This window comes from Rhineura floridana, chromosome 9 (genome assembly GCF_030035675.1).
Source record: "Rhineura floridana isolate rRhiFlo1 chromosome 9, rRhiFlo1.hap2, whole genome shotgun sequence".
In the NCBI taxonomy this organism is placed as follows: Eukaryota; Metazoa; Chordata; class Lepidosauria; order Squamata; family Rhineuridae; genus Rhineura; species Rhineura floridana.
This window is the reverse complement of record NC_084488.1, coordinates 29024340-29041188: the sequence shown is the minus strand read 5'-3', so window position 1 is coordinate 29041188 and position 16849 is coordinate 29024340. Positions and strand designations below refer to the sequence as shown.

Here is a 16849-nt window from a genome sequence, read left to right as displayed (position 1 = left end):
GGAAGAGCTATGGACTTAAAGGATTATATGTGCCAATTTTCTGAGACAAGCCCCAAATAAAACTCTTTTAAAACCGATTCTGGAGCAGATTCATTCAGTGGTTGAAAGAAAGATCATGACTTTATCCAACAGTTTTGCTAGTAGGGAGGACATGCTCTAGAAGGACCCTGAAGTTGCTGTTGTGAAATGTTAAATTAAGAAACTTTGGAAATTAATTAAAATAGGGGGGAACATACTTCTTTTGTTAAACATGAGAGAAGCCAGAATTGAGCAGACATTTTCAGAAATGGATGAATTTTTAATTAATTTTTCTGGATGTTGCTTAATGTTGCCCATTATTGTATTGGTTCAGGATAAGAACAAAATAGACCCTAGAATATCATTGTATTGATAACAGAACTGTGTGTCTCATTTTGATGTGATTTTTGCTTCAGGCTGAATCTTGTAAAAAAAGGATGCATTTTCAATAATAAAAATTATTTGCCTTTTATTGATTGATTGATTGATTGCATTGCATTTGTATACCGCCCCATAGCCGAAGCTCTCTGGGTGGTTTACAACAATTAAAAACAAATATACAAATTTAAAAACACATTTTTAAAAAGCAATTTAAAAACACATGCTAAAATGCCTGGGAGAAGAGGAAAGTCTTGACCTGGTGCCGAAAAGATAACAGTGTTGGCACCAGGCACACCTCATCAGGAAAATCATTCCATAATTTGGGGGCCACCACTGAGAAGGCCCTCTCCCTTGTTGCCAGTCTCCCAGCTTCCTTCAGAGTAGGCACCCGGAGGAGGGCCTTTGATATTGAGTGTAGTGTATGGGTGGGTTCGTGTCAGGAGAGGCATTCCATCAGATATTGTGGTCCTAAGCCATGTAAGGCTTTATAGGTTAAAACCAGCACCTTGAATTGAGCTCGGAAACATGCAGGCAGCCAATGCAAGGGGGCCAGAATTGGTTTTATATGTTCTAACCACCTGGTCCCTGTTACCAATCTGGCTGCTGCATTTTGCACAAGCTGCAGTTTCCAAATTGTCTTCAAAGGCAGCCCCACGTAGAGTGCATTGCAGTAATCTAACTTGGAGGTTACCAGAGAATGGACAACTGAAGCCAGGTTATCCCTGTCCAGATAGGGGCGTAGCTGGGCCACCAACCGAAGTTGGTAGAAGGCACTCCGTGCCACCGAGGCTACCTGAGCCTCAAGTGACAGAGATGGTTCTAGGAGACCCTCCAAGCTATGAACCTGCTCCTTCAGGAGGAGTGCAACCCCATCCAGGACAGGTTGGACATCCACCATCTGGTCAGAAGAACCACCCACTAGCAGCATCTCAGTCTTGTCTGGATTGAGCCTCATGCAGTCCATTGTCGCAGACAGGCACTGGTTCAGCACATTGACAGCCTCACCTGAAGAAGATGAAAAGGAGAAATAGAGCTGCGTGTCATCAGCATACTGATGGCAACGCACTCCAAAGCTCCAGATGACCACACCCAACGGTTTCATGTAGATGTTGAACAGCATGAGGGACAAAACTGACCCCTGTGGCACCCCATACTGGTCCAGGGTGCTGAGCAATGTTCCCCAAGCACCAACTTCTGGAGCCAACCGGCCAAGTAGGAGCAGAACCACTACCATGCAGTCCTTTCCACTCCCAACTCAGCCAGTCGTCCCAGAAGGATACCATGGTTGATGGTATGGAAAGCCACTGAGTGATCAAGGAGAATCAACAGAGTCACACTTCTCCTGTCTCTCTCTTCCAACAGAGGTCATCATACAGGGTGACCAACGCTCTTTCCGTGCCAAAACCAGGCCTGAAACCCGACTGATTGCAACCCCACATCCCCTAGATCTAGGCTTCTGGAGTGCCACAAAAACTCTTTTTCCCACACTGTATAGTTCCTCTCAGCATCCTTCAGTTTTCTGGAGAAGTACGCGCAAGGGTGTAGCTCCGTTCCTTCCCCATTCCCCTGTAAGAGGACCCCCCCGATGGCAAAGTCTGAAGCATCTGCTTCCACAACGAAAGGGCGGGTAGGGTCAGCGAAGCGCAAGATGGAAGGAAAACTTTACCTTCAACTTTGCGAAGGCTCTTGCAGAGTCCTCTGTCCATTGAAATTTTCTCTTCCCCCTTAAGCAGTCAGTGAGAGGGGATGTTAACTTGGAGAAACCTGGAATAAACTTTCTGTAGTAGTTGGCAAATCCCAAAAAACGTACATCCTTTTTAGTGGCTGGTTGTCCCCAATCCAGTATACAACTCACTTTTTCTGGATCCATTTCCACTCCTTCAGCTGAGATGCGATACCCAAGGAAGTCCAAAGACTTGAGGTCAAATCCACATTTCTCTAGCTTAGCATACTCTCTCAGTCTTCTCAACACAGTTTTCACATGCTGATCATGGTCTTCTTGGTTCTTTGAGAACACCAGGATATCATCTAAATAACAGATTACGTACGTGTCCAAAAGGTCTCTAAACACGTCATTCATGAACTTTTGAAACACGCCTGGCCTTCCACAAAGCCTGAATGGCATCACCAAATATTCAAACTGACCATAAGAGGTCAAAAACCCTGTTTTCCATTCTTCGCCCTCCCTCATTCTGATCAGATTGTATACCCCTCGTAAGTCCTGTTTCGTGAAGATTTTTGCAGAGGGCAGTCGGTCTAGCAGCTCTGAGATCAGGGGCAGCGGATAGCTGTTAGGGATGGTGATTTGATTCAATGCACGGTAATCATTGCAAGGCCTGAGCTCCCCCCCTTCTTCTTCACGAACAACAGGGGCGCTCCAGCGGGGGACTGTGAGAGACGTATGAATCCTCGCTTCAGGTTTTTTTTCAGGAATTCCTTCAGGGCCTCTCTCTCTTTCTCTGTGAGAGAATAAACTCTTCCCGATGGAATGCTGGCTCCTGGCACTAAATCAATCGCACAGTCATAAGGGCGGTGGGGAGGTAACGTCTCTGCCTCTTTTTCATCGAATACATCTCTAAATTCTCCATACTTCGAGGGGAGGGTTACCTGCTCGATCTCCTGCACTGCTCCAGCCAATGTGTCAGGTTTTTCTTCTGCCTGACAGTTTTCCTGGCAATACTGAGAAGTGAACCACACCACAGCGTCCTTCCACTTTATCTGTGGGTCATGCTTGACTAACCAGGGCATTCCGAGGATTACATCAAAGGTCGAAAGGTCTGTTACATACAACGAAATGAACTCTTCGTGCCCCGGGATTTGCAGTTTCAATTTCTCTGTTGCTCTCGTTACCCCCCTCCTTTCAGGGGCCTCCCATCTATGGTCTCCACTGGCAAGGGGGTGTCCAGTTTCCATTGGGAAATTCCGTAACGCTTTGCTAGCTTTGCATCAATGAAATTTGTGGTTGCTCCACTATCAATTAACACGGTGGAGTTAAACATTACTCCTTTGGAAGTTGTAATCCGAATTGGCAGTACCAAGACTCCTCTTGAAGGTGGCGTTGCCACCTGGGGCCCTTTGTCCAATGTAGCCCCCAGTCCACAGGCCTGTACATGGACTGGGTTCTCTAGTTTCCCGCCGGCTCTGTTTTTCCCTCTTTTAGTACACAATATCTAGCCACATGGCCCGGTTTTGAACAATAGAAGCATAAATGTTCTTTACGACGCCTCTCCCTTTCTTCTTCTGACAGCTTCGGCCTGGCCCCTCCCTGTCCCTCAGTCACATTGCCTGACGTTCCTGGGGTCGGAAGGGTCTTACTGCGAGATGCTGAAACCGCATATCTCTGGACCTCCTGTTTCTTTTCCAGGCGCCTTCCTTCCAACCGATGGTTGATCTGTAGGCATAGCCGAATCAGTCCAGGCAAATTATTTGGGGGGGAGGCTCTAGCCAATTCATCCAGTTCTTCAGAGCTCAGTCCACTCCTATACATGAACATCAAGGCTGCATCATTATAACCAGTTTCCTGGGACAAAATTTTAAAAGTGTTGGTGTACTCTGACACCGTTCCTTTCCTTGCTTCAAGGCCCCCAACTGCCTGGCCACCGTCGCCGCCCTTTGAGGGTCCTGGAACATCTCAGTCATGGCTCGCATAAAGTCTCTATACCTTCCCAGAAGGCCATCCTTTCTGACCAGGTACCGAGTTACCCACTTGGCAGCTGCTCCTTCCAAGAGACTAATGACGAACACCACCTTGGCAACATCACTGGGAAACTCTGCGTTTCTGATGTCCAAATACAATTCACACTGAGCCACGAAGGTAGAGAGCTGCTCACTCTGTCCCGCATATTTAGGTGGTAATCCTATAGGGATCTTCACCACAGCTGCCGGAGGGGCTGCTCGCATCTGATCTACTGTGGTTCTCAGGGCCTGATTGTCAGTCTTCAAAGTCCTGACAGCCGCTAACAAGGTTTGAACATCTGCCTGTAAATCCGCCACATTGGTCCTCAGCCGTCTCACTTCTTCCGTCTCAGAAGTGGGATTTGTTCCCCCTGCTCCCTTCTCCATCTTGTCGTGTTCAAGCGGTGGGAGCGTTGAGGGTGAAGTTGGTGGTTCTGTCAATCTGTCGTGTCCAGGGCTGGACTCAGGAATCACACCAGTCGGGGAAGGGTGACTTAGCCTGTGCCTGCTTTTGAGACGGGCTCCTGCCTCAAAAGAAGCTTATTCAGATATATCAGTCAGTTTTTTCTTTTTTTTTTGACTGATTAAACTTCTCCCGGGTAGGGAGAAACGAAGAGATTAACCTCAAAGCCTATTTTTGTTGGGACGACCAGATCTCATTAATTTATGGGACGAGGTCCAGCCGACGAAGGTGGGACGGATTTTCAACAGCAAGCTCTATCTGTTAAAGCGAACGTTCATCTTATCTTCTAAGAGAGAACGCACTAACAGGCAAGCACCCTTCTTTCTATATTTTTCTTTTACTTGACTTAAATTGTTGCTGTTTAAAAGAGATTTGCCAGATTGATCGGTTTTTGACATCTCACTGGGGAGCCGTAACTTCTCTCTGCTACGCACTAATTAATAGCTTATCTCTGTTTTTGTTGCAAAAAGCTGTCCTGGATTTGCATTCTAAAGATACACACAGAAGAGGGATTTCTATTCCAGATTTTTATTTTGAAAAATATTATACTGTTTTGAGACTACTCTCTTTTTGGTCTATTTTATTTTGACGAATCTGTTTCTTGACGATTGCCATTAATTGTTTCGATCCTGGGAACTGCATTTTGTTTACTTAACTATTGGAGAGATAAGGCTGTCTGCTCTGTTTATACTGTGATGTCACCAAGTTTGGAGTATTAACCCAATTGTTGCTGAAATAAGAAGTGGTTTTCCTATATTTTTCTTTTAAAATGGCAATTAAGAAAGTGGCTGAGAATCTGGAAATAACTATGTTTCAGAAAATAATGGATGAGATTGAGATAACGAAAATTGAATTGAGTAAAATGAAGCAGGAGATTAAAGATATAAGGGTCCCTGTGAGAGAGGTGACCCTGGAAGGGGTCCCTGTGAGAGAGGAGACCCCGGAGATTGGAACAGGGGTCCCTGTGAGAGAGGAGACCCTGGAGACTGGAATAGGGGTCCCTGTGAGAGAGGAGATCCCGGAGATTGGAACAAACGTGGAACAGGAACAAGATTTGGAGTCTATGGACTTTAGAAATAAAATCTATTGTTTGGAACTCAATGTTATCTCTGAAGAAATTAATGAAGATTCTAGAGATAAAGTTATCAATGGCATGGATTATCTTCTGGACTGGAATGATGTGATGGAGCCCAATATAGAGAAAATCTATGGAATTAACTGCAGCCATGTGACAATGGAAAAACTTTTAAGAGATGACCCAGTGTATTTTGAAAAAAAGAACAGAGATATGATTTTACAGCAGTATTTCAGCAACCTATTCAGAATGGATGGCAAGAAAATATTTGGGATAGAGGTAATTCCCATCAGACTCTTACTATATGACTATGGCTTTGACAGCAAGATTATTATGGAATACTGATAATGGAAGATTGGATATTGAAATTACTGGACTCAACAAGACTACTGAAGATGGAAGATGGAAAATGGAACTAATAGAGATAATAGAACAATGGCTACTGAAATTACTGAACCTAACAGATTCTGATGTGATGGATTAATTGAAATGTTTATTTTGACTATGGTTATGACAATAAGATTATCATAATTAGTAATGAGATGGATTAATCGATATGCTTATCTGGAAAAAAAAATTGATAGATATATTTCTTAAAGAATTGAAACCTCTCTTTGACTTTTTGTGGAAAGAATAAAGTAATGTTTATGAGATTTGATGATTAAGTAAGATAACTACTGGAGGAAAGTGATTTTATAATATGACTTAAGAGACAGGATTGCTATATATTATAGACTTATAACTGATTTGATCTTTGACAAATGGGAAGTCAATATTTTACTCTTTATTTTTTATTTTTGTTTTTTTTTTCTTTTTTTCTTTTTGTTTAACTATTTTTGATTTTGTTTTTTGTCTTTGAATGTTTTATGATTTTGTCTTGTATGTTTTATGAAAATCTGAATAAAAATTATTGAAAAAAAAAAAAGGAATCACACCAGTCGATGAAAGCAATTCAGTTTTTATTAGTGTAATATCCAGACAGAGACTACGTCTCCTCATGAAGCAACACAATACACGTGTCCTGCGACATGCAAGAGAGTTGACAGAACAAGGAATTCCCACCCCCCTTATCCTTTTTAAGGGGGCTTTCTGGCGCGAATTCTCTCACTCCACCTTAGGACAATTTCTTCCCCGCCCCTTCTCTCTCTCCCCCTGACTTGTTTTTCCCTTCTCCAGGTTCGTGGTGAGGGTGGAAGTTCTGCCTCCCCCTCCTCTTCTGAAGATTCTGTGTCTGGGATTGGAGAAAGGGGGGGTGAGCGTCATGCCCATCAGGCTGACTTTTCCCTGGCTGAGGAGGGAGTGGAATCCCCCCCTCCTTCTTGGTCTAACGGCTCTGGCTCAGTGAGGGGGGTAAGCGTGGGAAATTCCTGAGTAGTGTCTGTAACTTTGTCTGCTGGAGTTTCAAGGCCTCTGTGGTCACTGGGCAACACTATCTCTGAGAGTTCTCCCTCCCCCTCTTCACCCAGCTCTGAGAAAGTGATCTCCTGCTCATCCTCTGAAGTGCTAGGGTCCCAATCCTGCATCCTGACAGCAGAGCTGGGAGAGACCTACTCCGCCTTGGTCATTTAGCCAGGTTTCGGTAATACAAGCGAGGTCAGAGCATTAATCCAGGATTGAGTCCTGAATTAAAGTGGTTTTTTTAGTCACTGACCTTGCATTCATCAGCACGACAGTAAGATTCAAGGAGTTCCCAGCATAGCTACTAGGCAGTGTCCTGAGGGTTGGAAGGGGGACCAGAAGGGATGCAAGCACAAAGATGTCTTATATCTCTTTCCCTGTAACGGCCTGTCTGCCTTCCACCGCTATTACATCTCCTGCCCAGTATTACCTCAATGACAGGCCTCCGACTACTCCTACTCCGGCACATGTTAAAAGAAGCCTGACACTGGGGGGAAGGAAGCCTTGGCTAGAGGTGGCTCTTATGAAAGGGAGCTCTCTTCCCTACCCTCTGGCAGTTGTCTTCTCCCTTGTTAGCCCCAACTGACGTCAGCTGGCACCCAGGCCTTGCAGGGGGTAGCAGTTGACACCAGAGGAAGCCTGCAGATGGAGTTTTGCAAGAGGCCACAGCAGCAAGGTGTAGGTTCTGCTGGGTTTCTCTCACCTTCTTCAGGGCTTGCCTTGGCTAGAGGTGGCTCTTATGGAGGGGAGCTCTCTTCCCTACCCTCTGGCAGTTGTCTTCTCCCTTGTTAGCCCCAACTGACGTCAGCTGGCACCCAGGCCTTGCAAGGGGTAGCAGTTGACACCTGAGGAAGCCTGCAGATGGAGTTTTGCAAGAGGCCACAGCAGCAAGGTGTAGGTTCTGCTGGGACTTAAGAGTATAAACAAACCCCTGCTAGATCAGACCAAGGGTTTACCTAGTCCAGCATCCTGTTCCTCACAGTGGCCAACCAGAAGCTTCCGAGAAACTCACAAGCAAGACATGAAGGCAACAGTCCTTCCTTCTTGTTGCCCCCCTGAAAATGGTATTCAGAAACATAATGCCTCTGAAGAGAGGTTCCATTTACCCATTATGGCTAATCGGTGGTAATCGTGGAACTCCTGCTAAGGAAAGTACAGTTGTCCCCCACACTATTTATATTCAGACAGCAATTAAACACATATTTGTGTGTGCCCAGGCAGTTGCACCATAAACTGGCTCTGGGATTCAACATTTCTGTTATTATGCTGCATGCTCTACTGTTTTATAGTGTTGTAGTTTTAGATGTTTTAATTGATTGTATTTGTTACATGGTGCACTGCCTTGAGATCCTTGAGGAGGAATGGTGGTATGTAAATGAAATAAATAATAGCTGCTGATAGGGCTATGCTCCTTGAATTTGTCTAATCCTTTTAAAATAATCTAAGTCAGTGGCTATCACCACGCACAGACCATGTTTGCATGTGGTTTACTGTGAACCTGCAGTATGCTGTTTCACACTGCCCAATGATTTCAGCTTCATTCCTCCCTTAGTGCAAGCAAGGTACATAATACAGGAAGTCTTGATTTTCTATTACCTCCAAATCAGGGGTTGTGGTTTGTTGCTTCCTAAAAAGTGGCAATCCTTAGCTAAACTTAAGCCGGTGTCTGTTGTTAGTTTGCTGATTGTGGCTTGTTAGGGAGGAGTGAAGCATGTGCACTAGCACACTGTGTATTTACAGTAAACAACATACGCCAGAAAGTCTGATTTGTTATTGCACAAGAATGCAGCCACTGTGGCAGAGAATTTCATAAATTAATGCTGTAATAAAGTGAAGTGCTTCTTTCATCTGTCCTGAATCTACTACCATTTTTACTTGTTGACCCCATGTTCTAGTATTATGAAACAGGACGAAAAAATTCTCAGTCTACTTTTTTCACACCATGCATATTTTATCAGCCTTTATCGTATATAAAATTATATTCCACTGTAATATTTTGTTGTTATGTGCCTTCGAGTCTCAATAATTCCAGAATAATTGTTTCTGTTTTTTAAAACTTTTTTTTTTTACTCCACCAGGTCAATGTGAACCAATTATACTGGAACTTTGCATGAACCTGCCTTATAATTATACTAATTACCCCAACTATTTGGGCCATCGGACACAGAAAGAAGCCTCCATCAGCTGGGAGTCCTCTCTCTTCCCAGCCTTGGTTCAGACTAACTGTTACAAATATCTTATGTTTTTTGCCTGTACAATATTAGTGCCAAAATGTGATCTTCAAACAAATCGACGCATTCCGCCATGCAGGTAATATTAGATAGCTAGTTGCATGTTTAAAAAAACCCAAAACTTTTGATGCAACTTTAATTCTGCTTATGGTGTAGTGGAGTATTAACAATTCATCGTTATTGTATAAACTAAAGCCATGTTAGCTTTATTTTGTTTAGTTAGAATAACCCTGTATTTAGTAAAGACTAATTTATTATACCACTGTGAGGTAAAATGTCAAGGTGGTGAACAATAAAAACACCATTAAAAACAGGATGTTTATTTATCAACACTGCTTTGTGAAGGGGCACTGTAATTATTTTACATACTATTAAGCTTTACATAATTATCATAGTATTTTAAGTAATATTCCTCTGACCTTGACATTTATATATTTTTCTTTCTGCACTTTTTGTTGTTTTAGCAAAGGAAATAGAACTGTTTCTGTTAACACAGGATCATTATATAACACCCATATCAATATGTGGGTAAGGAGCAATGTATTGTGTACATCAAGGGTCACCAACCTTTTTGGACCAGAGGGCACACTTCAAATTTTGGGAGAACTGATGGCTGGTCACGAAATGGCTGCCTTGGGGGCTGTGGCATCTCTTGTCAATAGAAAAATGAAATAACTTAACCCACAGCGAAACAGTAGCTCTTTAGGGCCTCAGGGATTCCTGTTGCCTGGTATTCAAATAACTCTCTTATCAATCACAGCTCTGACTTCTCTCATTGGCTAATAACACTGATTGGCAAGAGCAGGCAGGCCAGTTCATTTCAAAGAAGTTGCTTAGAATGTACCTGCCCATGTTGTAACTTTCTTCTTTGGAAGAGTAGAGACTTGCTTTCTAAAAAAAATGAAAGCTCCAATTCTGGGCTACCTGCTGGGTGTGCCACTGAAGGCTTTCATAAGTGCCATGGCACCTGTGGGTGATGGACTGGTGACCCTTGGTCTACATGGTATTTATTTATTCTTCCGAACAAACTTGTGAAGAAGGTTAGATTAAACTTAGCAACTTGTCTAAGTGAGATTTATGGTTGAGCAGGGATTTGTATTCAGGTCTGCCTACCCCCAAGTCCAACGCTTTATCTACTACACCATGATAGCATGGCTAGAGTCAGTGTTGCTTGTGCCTGTAAACTGCAGCTTTGTAAAAGAACAGACTGGCAGCATCCAGGTTTGGTCATATATATAATTTAAATAATGATTGGGCACTGGCAATGACTCCAAAGGAATCTACAAGGTGCTATGGGATGTTATGAACTGCAAGTCTATGTTTTGTCTAGTTCCTAATACTTATCACACGCACATCTGATTTGTAATTGAAATGTGGGGGAAATAATGATGGATGTGTTTTAGAGCCTTTATAGGCACTGATGAGATATCGTTTCTAATAACAGTGTGTTCTATTTCTGGTTAGTCCATCTTAAATGGTTAAAATGAATAATGAATAAGAATAAACCCAATAAAGAACAATCAAAATAATTATGATTAGAAGAATTTCAAAAGAACAGGGCTGTTGTTATAAGCAGTAGGAGTATAAAAGATGGCACACACACACACACACAAACGTATATCCATAATGCTCTGATGCTCTGTGTAGGTACATCAATGCATTATGCTGTTCTCTGCTGTCCATGGAAGATGTATGAAGTTTCTGAACTGTGCTGAAAGCAATGTGTTTAGAACTATATAATGCTGTTATGTAACCCACAAACAACTCATCTGATGGTTCTGGTAGAGACTAATTAAATGATGTACTTAAGCAGCTCTATGTACAGAGCTCTACAAGCATATCAAGCACACCTATTTATATGTTGCATTCTAAGCAATTAGACATTGACTTAAAAAATCTTAGATTGACTGCAGAGCTAACATATCAACAAATAATTTGATAAATGTGTCTGCCATGTGATGTTTTAAATCTTAATTTTCTTAACCAGTTTTGGTGGGTTTAGCCAATTATTTTTTGGGGGGATGTCAATTTATCCAATCTCTTGTTTTCCCATCCAATATAATTTCTTAATATAATCTTTTCAGGGCACTTTGTGAACAGTCCAAGGAAAAATGCGAATCTGTACTTGGAATTGTAGGTTTACAATGGCCAGAAGACACTGATTGCTCTCAGTTCCCAGAAGAAAACTCAGACAATCAAACCTGTCTAACACCTGATGAACATGTAGAAGGTTACTTAATTTTCAGAACTTCTAAACTGGACCTTGAATACCTGAGTTTTGTAGGCTAGCATTTCATTACCTGGTATTCAGACATCCTCCTCTAATCAAATTATATGCAAAATAAGTTAATGAAATGAAAACTGATATATTCATGCTTTTAGAAAAATTGTTATTCTCTTAATTGGCGGGCAGCATTATCTGATTTTAGGATTGCACATGGCAGCCAGAGTATAAAGTTGCTGTCGGATATGTACTAAAACTTTCATAAGATGTAAAAAGTCTATGCAATTTTAAAATATCATTTAACATAATTGAAACAATTCAAAGAAGTAATCTAAAAGGAGAGCAAAACAGGTCCTTCTTTATACATTAAACAGCTAAGTGAAATTAATGGGAGCTGTGGAACAGCATTGTAGTGCATTTGCTATGGTACCTGTCATTATCTAGGGCTCTGACTGTGGGGATAACGGAGACAGAACACTACCATTCCGTTTGGTGGGGCTAGATCAGGAGAACGTCCTGGCAGTTATGATGCTGGAGTCAGATCTGTCTGTCTCTTACTCTGCCTTTCTTAGTAGTGTTCAGAATCTAATGCCTGAGGCAGGTGACTCACACTGCATCATGACAGGGCTGTCTGTTTATTTCTATTGCATACGCTTTGTTGTCCTTTAATTTTAATTTAGATTGTGCGGCTTTTTGGTAGAGACTTGTTTTTATTGTTTTATTTTCTGTATAGTGCCGTGCATTGATGACACTATATAAATAAATAAGAAGTACTTTGTTGAATGTATTGTGTATAGACTGGAGGTGGCTATGTGCAAATGCCCTTGTTCATTCAATCCTTGTTTTAAATGGGGCATGGTTAAGGCAGCTTTTCCAAACCTTGTGCCCTCCAGATGTTGTTGAACTGCAGCCAGTTCTAGCCAATGGTCAAGGATGTTGTTGACCAAAACATCTGGAGAGGACCATGTTGGGGAAGGCTGCTTTAAGGTTAATGCATAGTTTCTGCTGTTTTGATGTATTGTGATGCTTGAACCAGTTTTTTTATAAGACTGCCATTTTTTTAATCTTTGATAAATTATATTATATTTATATTGTGGGTTTTATATTTTGTTAGCTATTTTGTTGGCATTGAGGCCAATGCTGTACTATGTCACAAGTTATACATTCTAAGATAGATAGATAAATTCAGATTTAGCTATTCTTCTTCAAAGTTCTAAAAAAAATACAGTTCTACAAATTAATTTGGCAGCAGATGCCTGCTATGCATCATACTGATCTACAGCACCCCTGTAATATCACCAAATCCTTCACTAGCTTCTAGAACAGTTGTGTTCCTCAAAAATTTTCTTTTTGAAATCAATAAGGTGATAAAGAGGCGAATAAATGCATGAACATTCATGTCACATTTTAAAAATTATTTTTAAAAAGGGAGAACGCTTGCCTAAAGCATAGGGGAAGACTGGTAGCTGAGCCACCATTCAATTTGCTGGTATGCCTGTCTGACATTTCAGTTGCAAAGCTGGGATAAAACTGGCATCACCCCATGGCTGAAGGATATGGCATGACCTCTCTTTTTCTTTGTCTGTCTATGTCTGTCTTCACCCTGTAATGATGAAAGCTTTTAACTGACTGGATTTTGTAATTTTCCTGGCAGAGTGCTCACCCAGCCACTTCAAATGTCGTTCAGGCAGGTGTGTCTTGTCTTCCAGAAGATGTGATGGACAGGCAGACTGTGAAGATGACAGTGATGAAGAGAACTGTGGTAAGTTAACTAAGCAAGACTGTGTATGGACTGCAAAGTAGGTAGGTGTTGGAAGACAATCAGTGGTTATTAGCCCTTACTACGGTATTTTCTTCTCTATACAGTAGGGCCTTGCTTTTCGGCGTTCCGCTAATACGGCGCCAGCAGGCCGATCAGCTGGAGGGGGGCTGGAGCTCCCTGTGCTCCAGCTGATCTTGGTGGAAGAGGGGAAGATCAGCTGTAGCGCACTACAGCTGATCTTCTCCTCCTTGGGGGCAATCAGACTCCTGCTGATCGTGCTGGATGAGGGAAAGATCAGCTATAGTGCGCTACAGCTGAACTTCTCCTCCTCTGGCACAATCAGCGGGTAAGGTTCCAGACCCCCGCACTACAGCTGATCTGCTTTTTGGCGGTTTTTGCTTTTCGGTGGGGGTCTGGAACCTAACCTGCTGTATGAGTGGGGCCCTACTGTAATACGAATATTTTATAGGTATATAGGCTAAGCAGAAAACATGATGGATGTACAGGTAGAACAAGAGATTCCATATGCTATGGAACTTAGAAAGAGTTCTAATTTGCACCCATATTTTCTCCAAGGTTGCATATATGGGTTTCCCCATTTTATCATCGCAACAGTCCTTCAAAAGCACATTAAAGTTAGAGAGTATGACTTTGCCAAGACATCTAGTGATCTTCATGGCTGAGCTACGATCCTGAAATTCAGATCTCTCTGCTTTGAATAGAGTCAAAACACACACTAAGTTTCAGTGTAAAGCTTTAGTCAAGGTAAAGCTGTAAACTTGATTTGAAAAATAAATTTAATACAATATTAGTTTGAGTTCGATTAATGTGTTATTTAGTCCAGTATACTCACTACAGTTGTGGTCAGTAGTGAAAGCAAGGAAGAAAAATACATAAATGTCTAAAGCAGTAACAGTACTCCAGTGTTTACTGATCAATTCTAATTTTTGACACTGATGTCTTTCAGTGTGGATTGTAGATTGTTATTCAGGGTGTATTAGTTAGGTTTCTTAGTTACTTTTAAGAGAACGTGAATATAATCAGTTCCCCATTGCTCATCTGTCTCCCGCTGGTCTGTTTTAGCTCACAGATGTCAGTATAGTGGGGCTGGGGCAAAGAAACATGCTGAACAACACAGCGGGTGATGTAATGGCTACAACTTTAATAGGGTATAGCATCATAGAGGCAAATAGCATGACATAATTCCAAGGTCTTATTTCTGACAACCTGTTCATTGCCAGAATGCTTGGCAGGAAGTGGCCATGGCTGTCGACAGCTCACCCCATTCTGATGGTGGCCTCACCCCAAACTGTCTTTACTTTTAACATCACTATTCTTGCTTGTTCTTAGGAATATAGGGACATTGAAAGCTGCCTTACACTGAATGAGATCATTGGTCCATCTAGTTCAGTAATGTTTACACTGACTGGCAGCAGCTGTCCAGGGTTTCAGGCAGAAGTTTCTCCTGGCTGTACCTGAGATGCCAGGGATTAAACCTGGGACCTTCTGCATTCAAAGCAGATGCTCTACCACTGAGCCACAGCCCTTCCTCTTCTATGTAATTACCAAGTACTTCCATTTTTTTAGTATTAACATAAGTTACTATACTGCAGTGACCACAAAATTTATATTGTATCTGTCTCATTTGGAAGCAGTGAGATCTGTTCTGTGTAATTTCAATTTGATTCATTATTTGGGTCCAAATCTGATCTCTAAAATCCAAACCTCTGTTTGTCCATATTGACTATTACAGAGAATCTAAAAATGGCTATGACTTTTTTCCTTTCCATATAAGTGGATAAAATGGGTAGGCAAATTATTCCCTCCATAATGGATTAAGCCTGCCAAATTTCAGGCAGATACACGGAGGGGTTTTGTGCATGGGTCCTTTAATTTTTTTTCAAAAGAGAAAAAATCTTTAACTTTTCTATTTGTTGCCAGAATTGGATGCAAATTATAGACATGGGATAAAGCCTGCCAAATTTCAAAAAGATAAGTGACATATGAGTAACATTCCCTCACTGACTTTTTTGGAGGGTGGGACAATTTGAAAATGGGGGACATATGGGAAGTGACCCTGTGTAAGAAACTGGCAAGTTCAGAAAATATGCCCAGTGGCTGTCATGCTAGGTGATTTTCCCCAGGCAGCATGCCTTCACATGGGTTATAGGACCTCCTAGCGTCTGAAGGCAAGAATGCAAAAGAAACACAACAGTGCATTTAACTTTATGGAAAAGCTGAGGCAGCAGAGCTACCTGGAAGGATGGGCACTCCCTGATCTGTCTCAACATGCCTTATTAATGATGTGATCTGACTTGGTAACATGAAAGACTACCCCAAATCACCCCAATTTATCTTATTTCTTGGGGTACACACACAGTTGATGCACACCCCTAGCAGCTACCACTCTAGACTTGGATGTGCCTGCTGGAATATATCCCCAGTCTATTCAGCAACTCTTTGATACATTGACTCAGAACTCATTGGCTCAGTTCAATTCATAAAAAGGTAATAATGAGAAAGTGAATATAACATGTAAGTTAATTACAAGTCAATTGAGATGTATAATTAAATAACCTCTATCTTCTTGTTAACATTTGTGTTAAGTAACTTAACACAACTTAGTTGAGAAGATCATCAGTTACAGTGAAATCCTACACATGTCTACTCAGAAGTAAGGCTCACTGAGTTCATTGGGGCTTACTTCCAGCGAAGTGGGTATATGATTGTAGCCTGAGTCTAAAATGTCAGTAATTAACTGGAACAAGATAAACAACCTTTAGCTGATTGACAAGTCCTACAATATAGCTGATCATGTGATCAAAGTTCAGCAGTTACTTCATTTATTGAGAGACAGGAAATTCGTCAGTTAATTCATTAATTTCATATGGTATAGTTCAGTTTATGGATCAGTTGAAATCAGGTGTCAATCGTGTAAAGGCCGGCTGGGGTATTCCCCCGTGCCTTCCCTTGTCCCAGGAGTCAATCCCCAACCCAGGGCAATTGATCCTGGCAAATATCCTGCTTTGCCAAGGCTGTGCATGCCCACAACAGCCCTGCAAGGCAGTCAACTGCCACCACCTTCCTTACTGGTTAGCCACTCTGTGCCGAAGGGGAATCCAGAGCCCAGTCACCCACCCAGGCTTTTACAGGGCAAGAGCCAAAATACAGTCCTTGCTCCTAAAAGCCTCAGGTAAAACACTTTAAACTTACACAGTAGTTATGGTCGATGGTAAGGACTGAATTTAGGACTGGTCTTCTCGTGAAATGAACACACACTGATAATAGAATTAAAGTTTATTAAAGAATAAAAAAGTAAAAGAATACAAATACGAAGGTAAAAAGGTAAAAGAGGTGCACAAGGTTTAGCAGCAAAATATTTCCTTAAAGACCACACCCAAAGGGCAAGGTACAGCAAAAGACTTGAGAGTTCAGTCACAAACAAAAATAACAAAGTCTATCTAGCCTATGATATACTTATAGAACTAAAAGACTTGTAGATGGATAGCCTTCTCCCCTCAGAGAGATTCGGGTCAGGATGGTAAGTTGGAACCGCAATTGAGCAGCATCAAGCAGGCATGATGGCTCCCCAAAACGATTTAATTTTTAAATTGTGTTTTAG

General features: G+C 41.9%; 1 protein-coding gene and 1 non-coding gene across 11 annotated transcripts in view; one reads left to right on the top strand and one right to left on the bottom strand.

The window, feature by feature from the left end:
- Positions 1–16849, top strand: part of CORIN (corin, serine peptidase) — a 221422-nt gene that overhangs the window by 115208 nt on the left and 89365 nt on the right. For 9 of the 10 annotated variants that reach the window (XR_009757878.1, XR_009757877.1, XM_061584453.1 and 6 more), the window contains 3 exons: positions 9089–9320; positions 11326–11471; positions 13120–13227. Coding sequence is in view for 8 of the 10 variants with exons in the window: in XM_061584453.1 (XP_061440437.1) it covers positions 9089–9320; positions 11326–11471; positions 13120–13227 (486 nt within the window). In the remaining 2 variants the exon portion in view is untranslated. The remainder of the gene's footprint in view (positions 1–9088; positions 9321–11325; positions 11472–13119; positions 13228–16849) is intronic. The other variant, XM_061584454.1, reaches the window with a different exon arrangement.
- Positions 14703–14774, bottom strand: TRNAS-UGA (transfer RNA serine (anticodon UGA)). The gene has a single exon. It is a non-coding gene; the product is annotated as a tRNA-Ser (tRNA).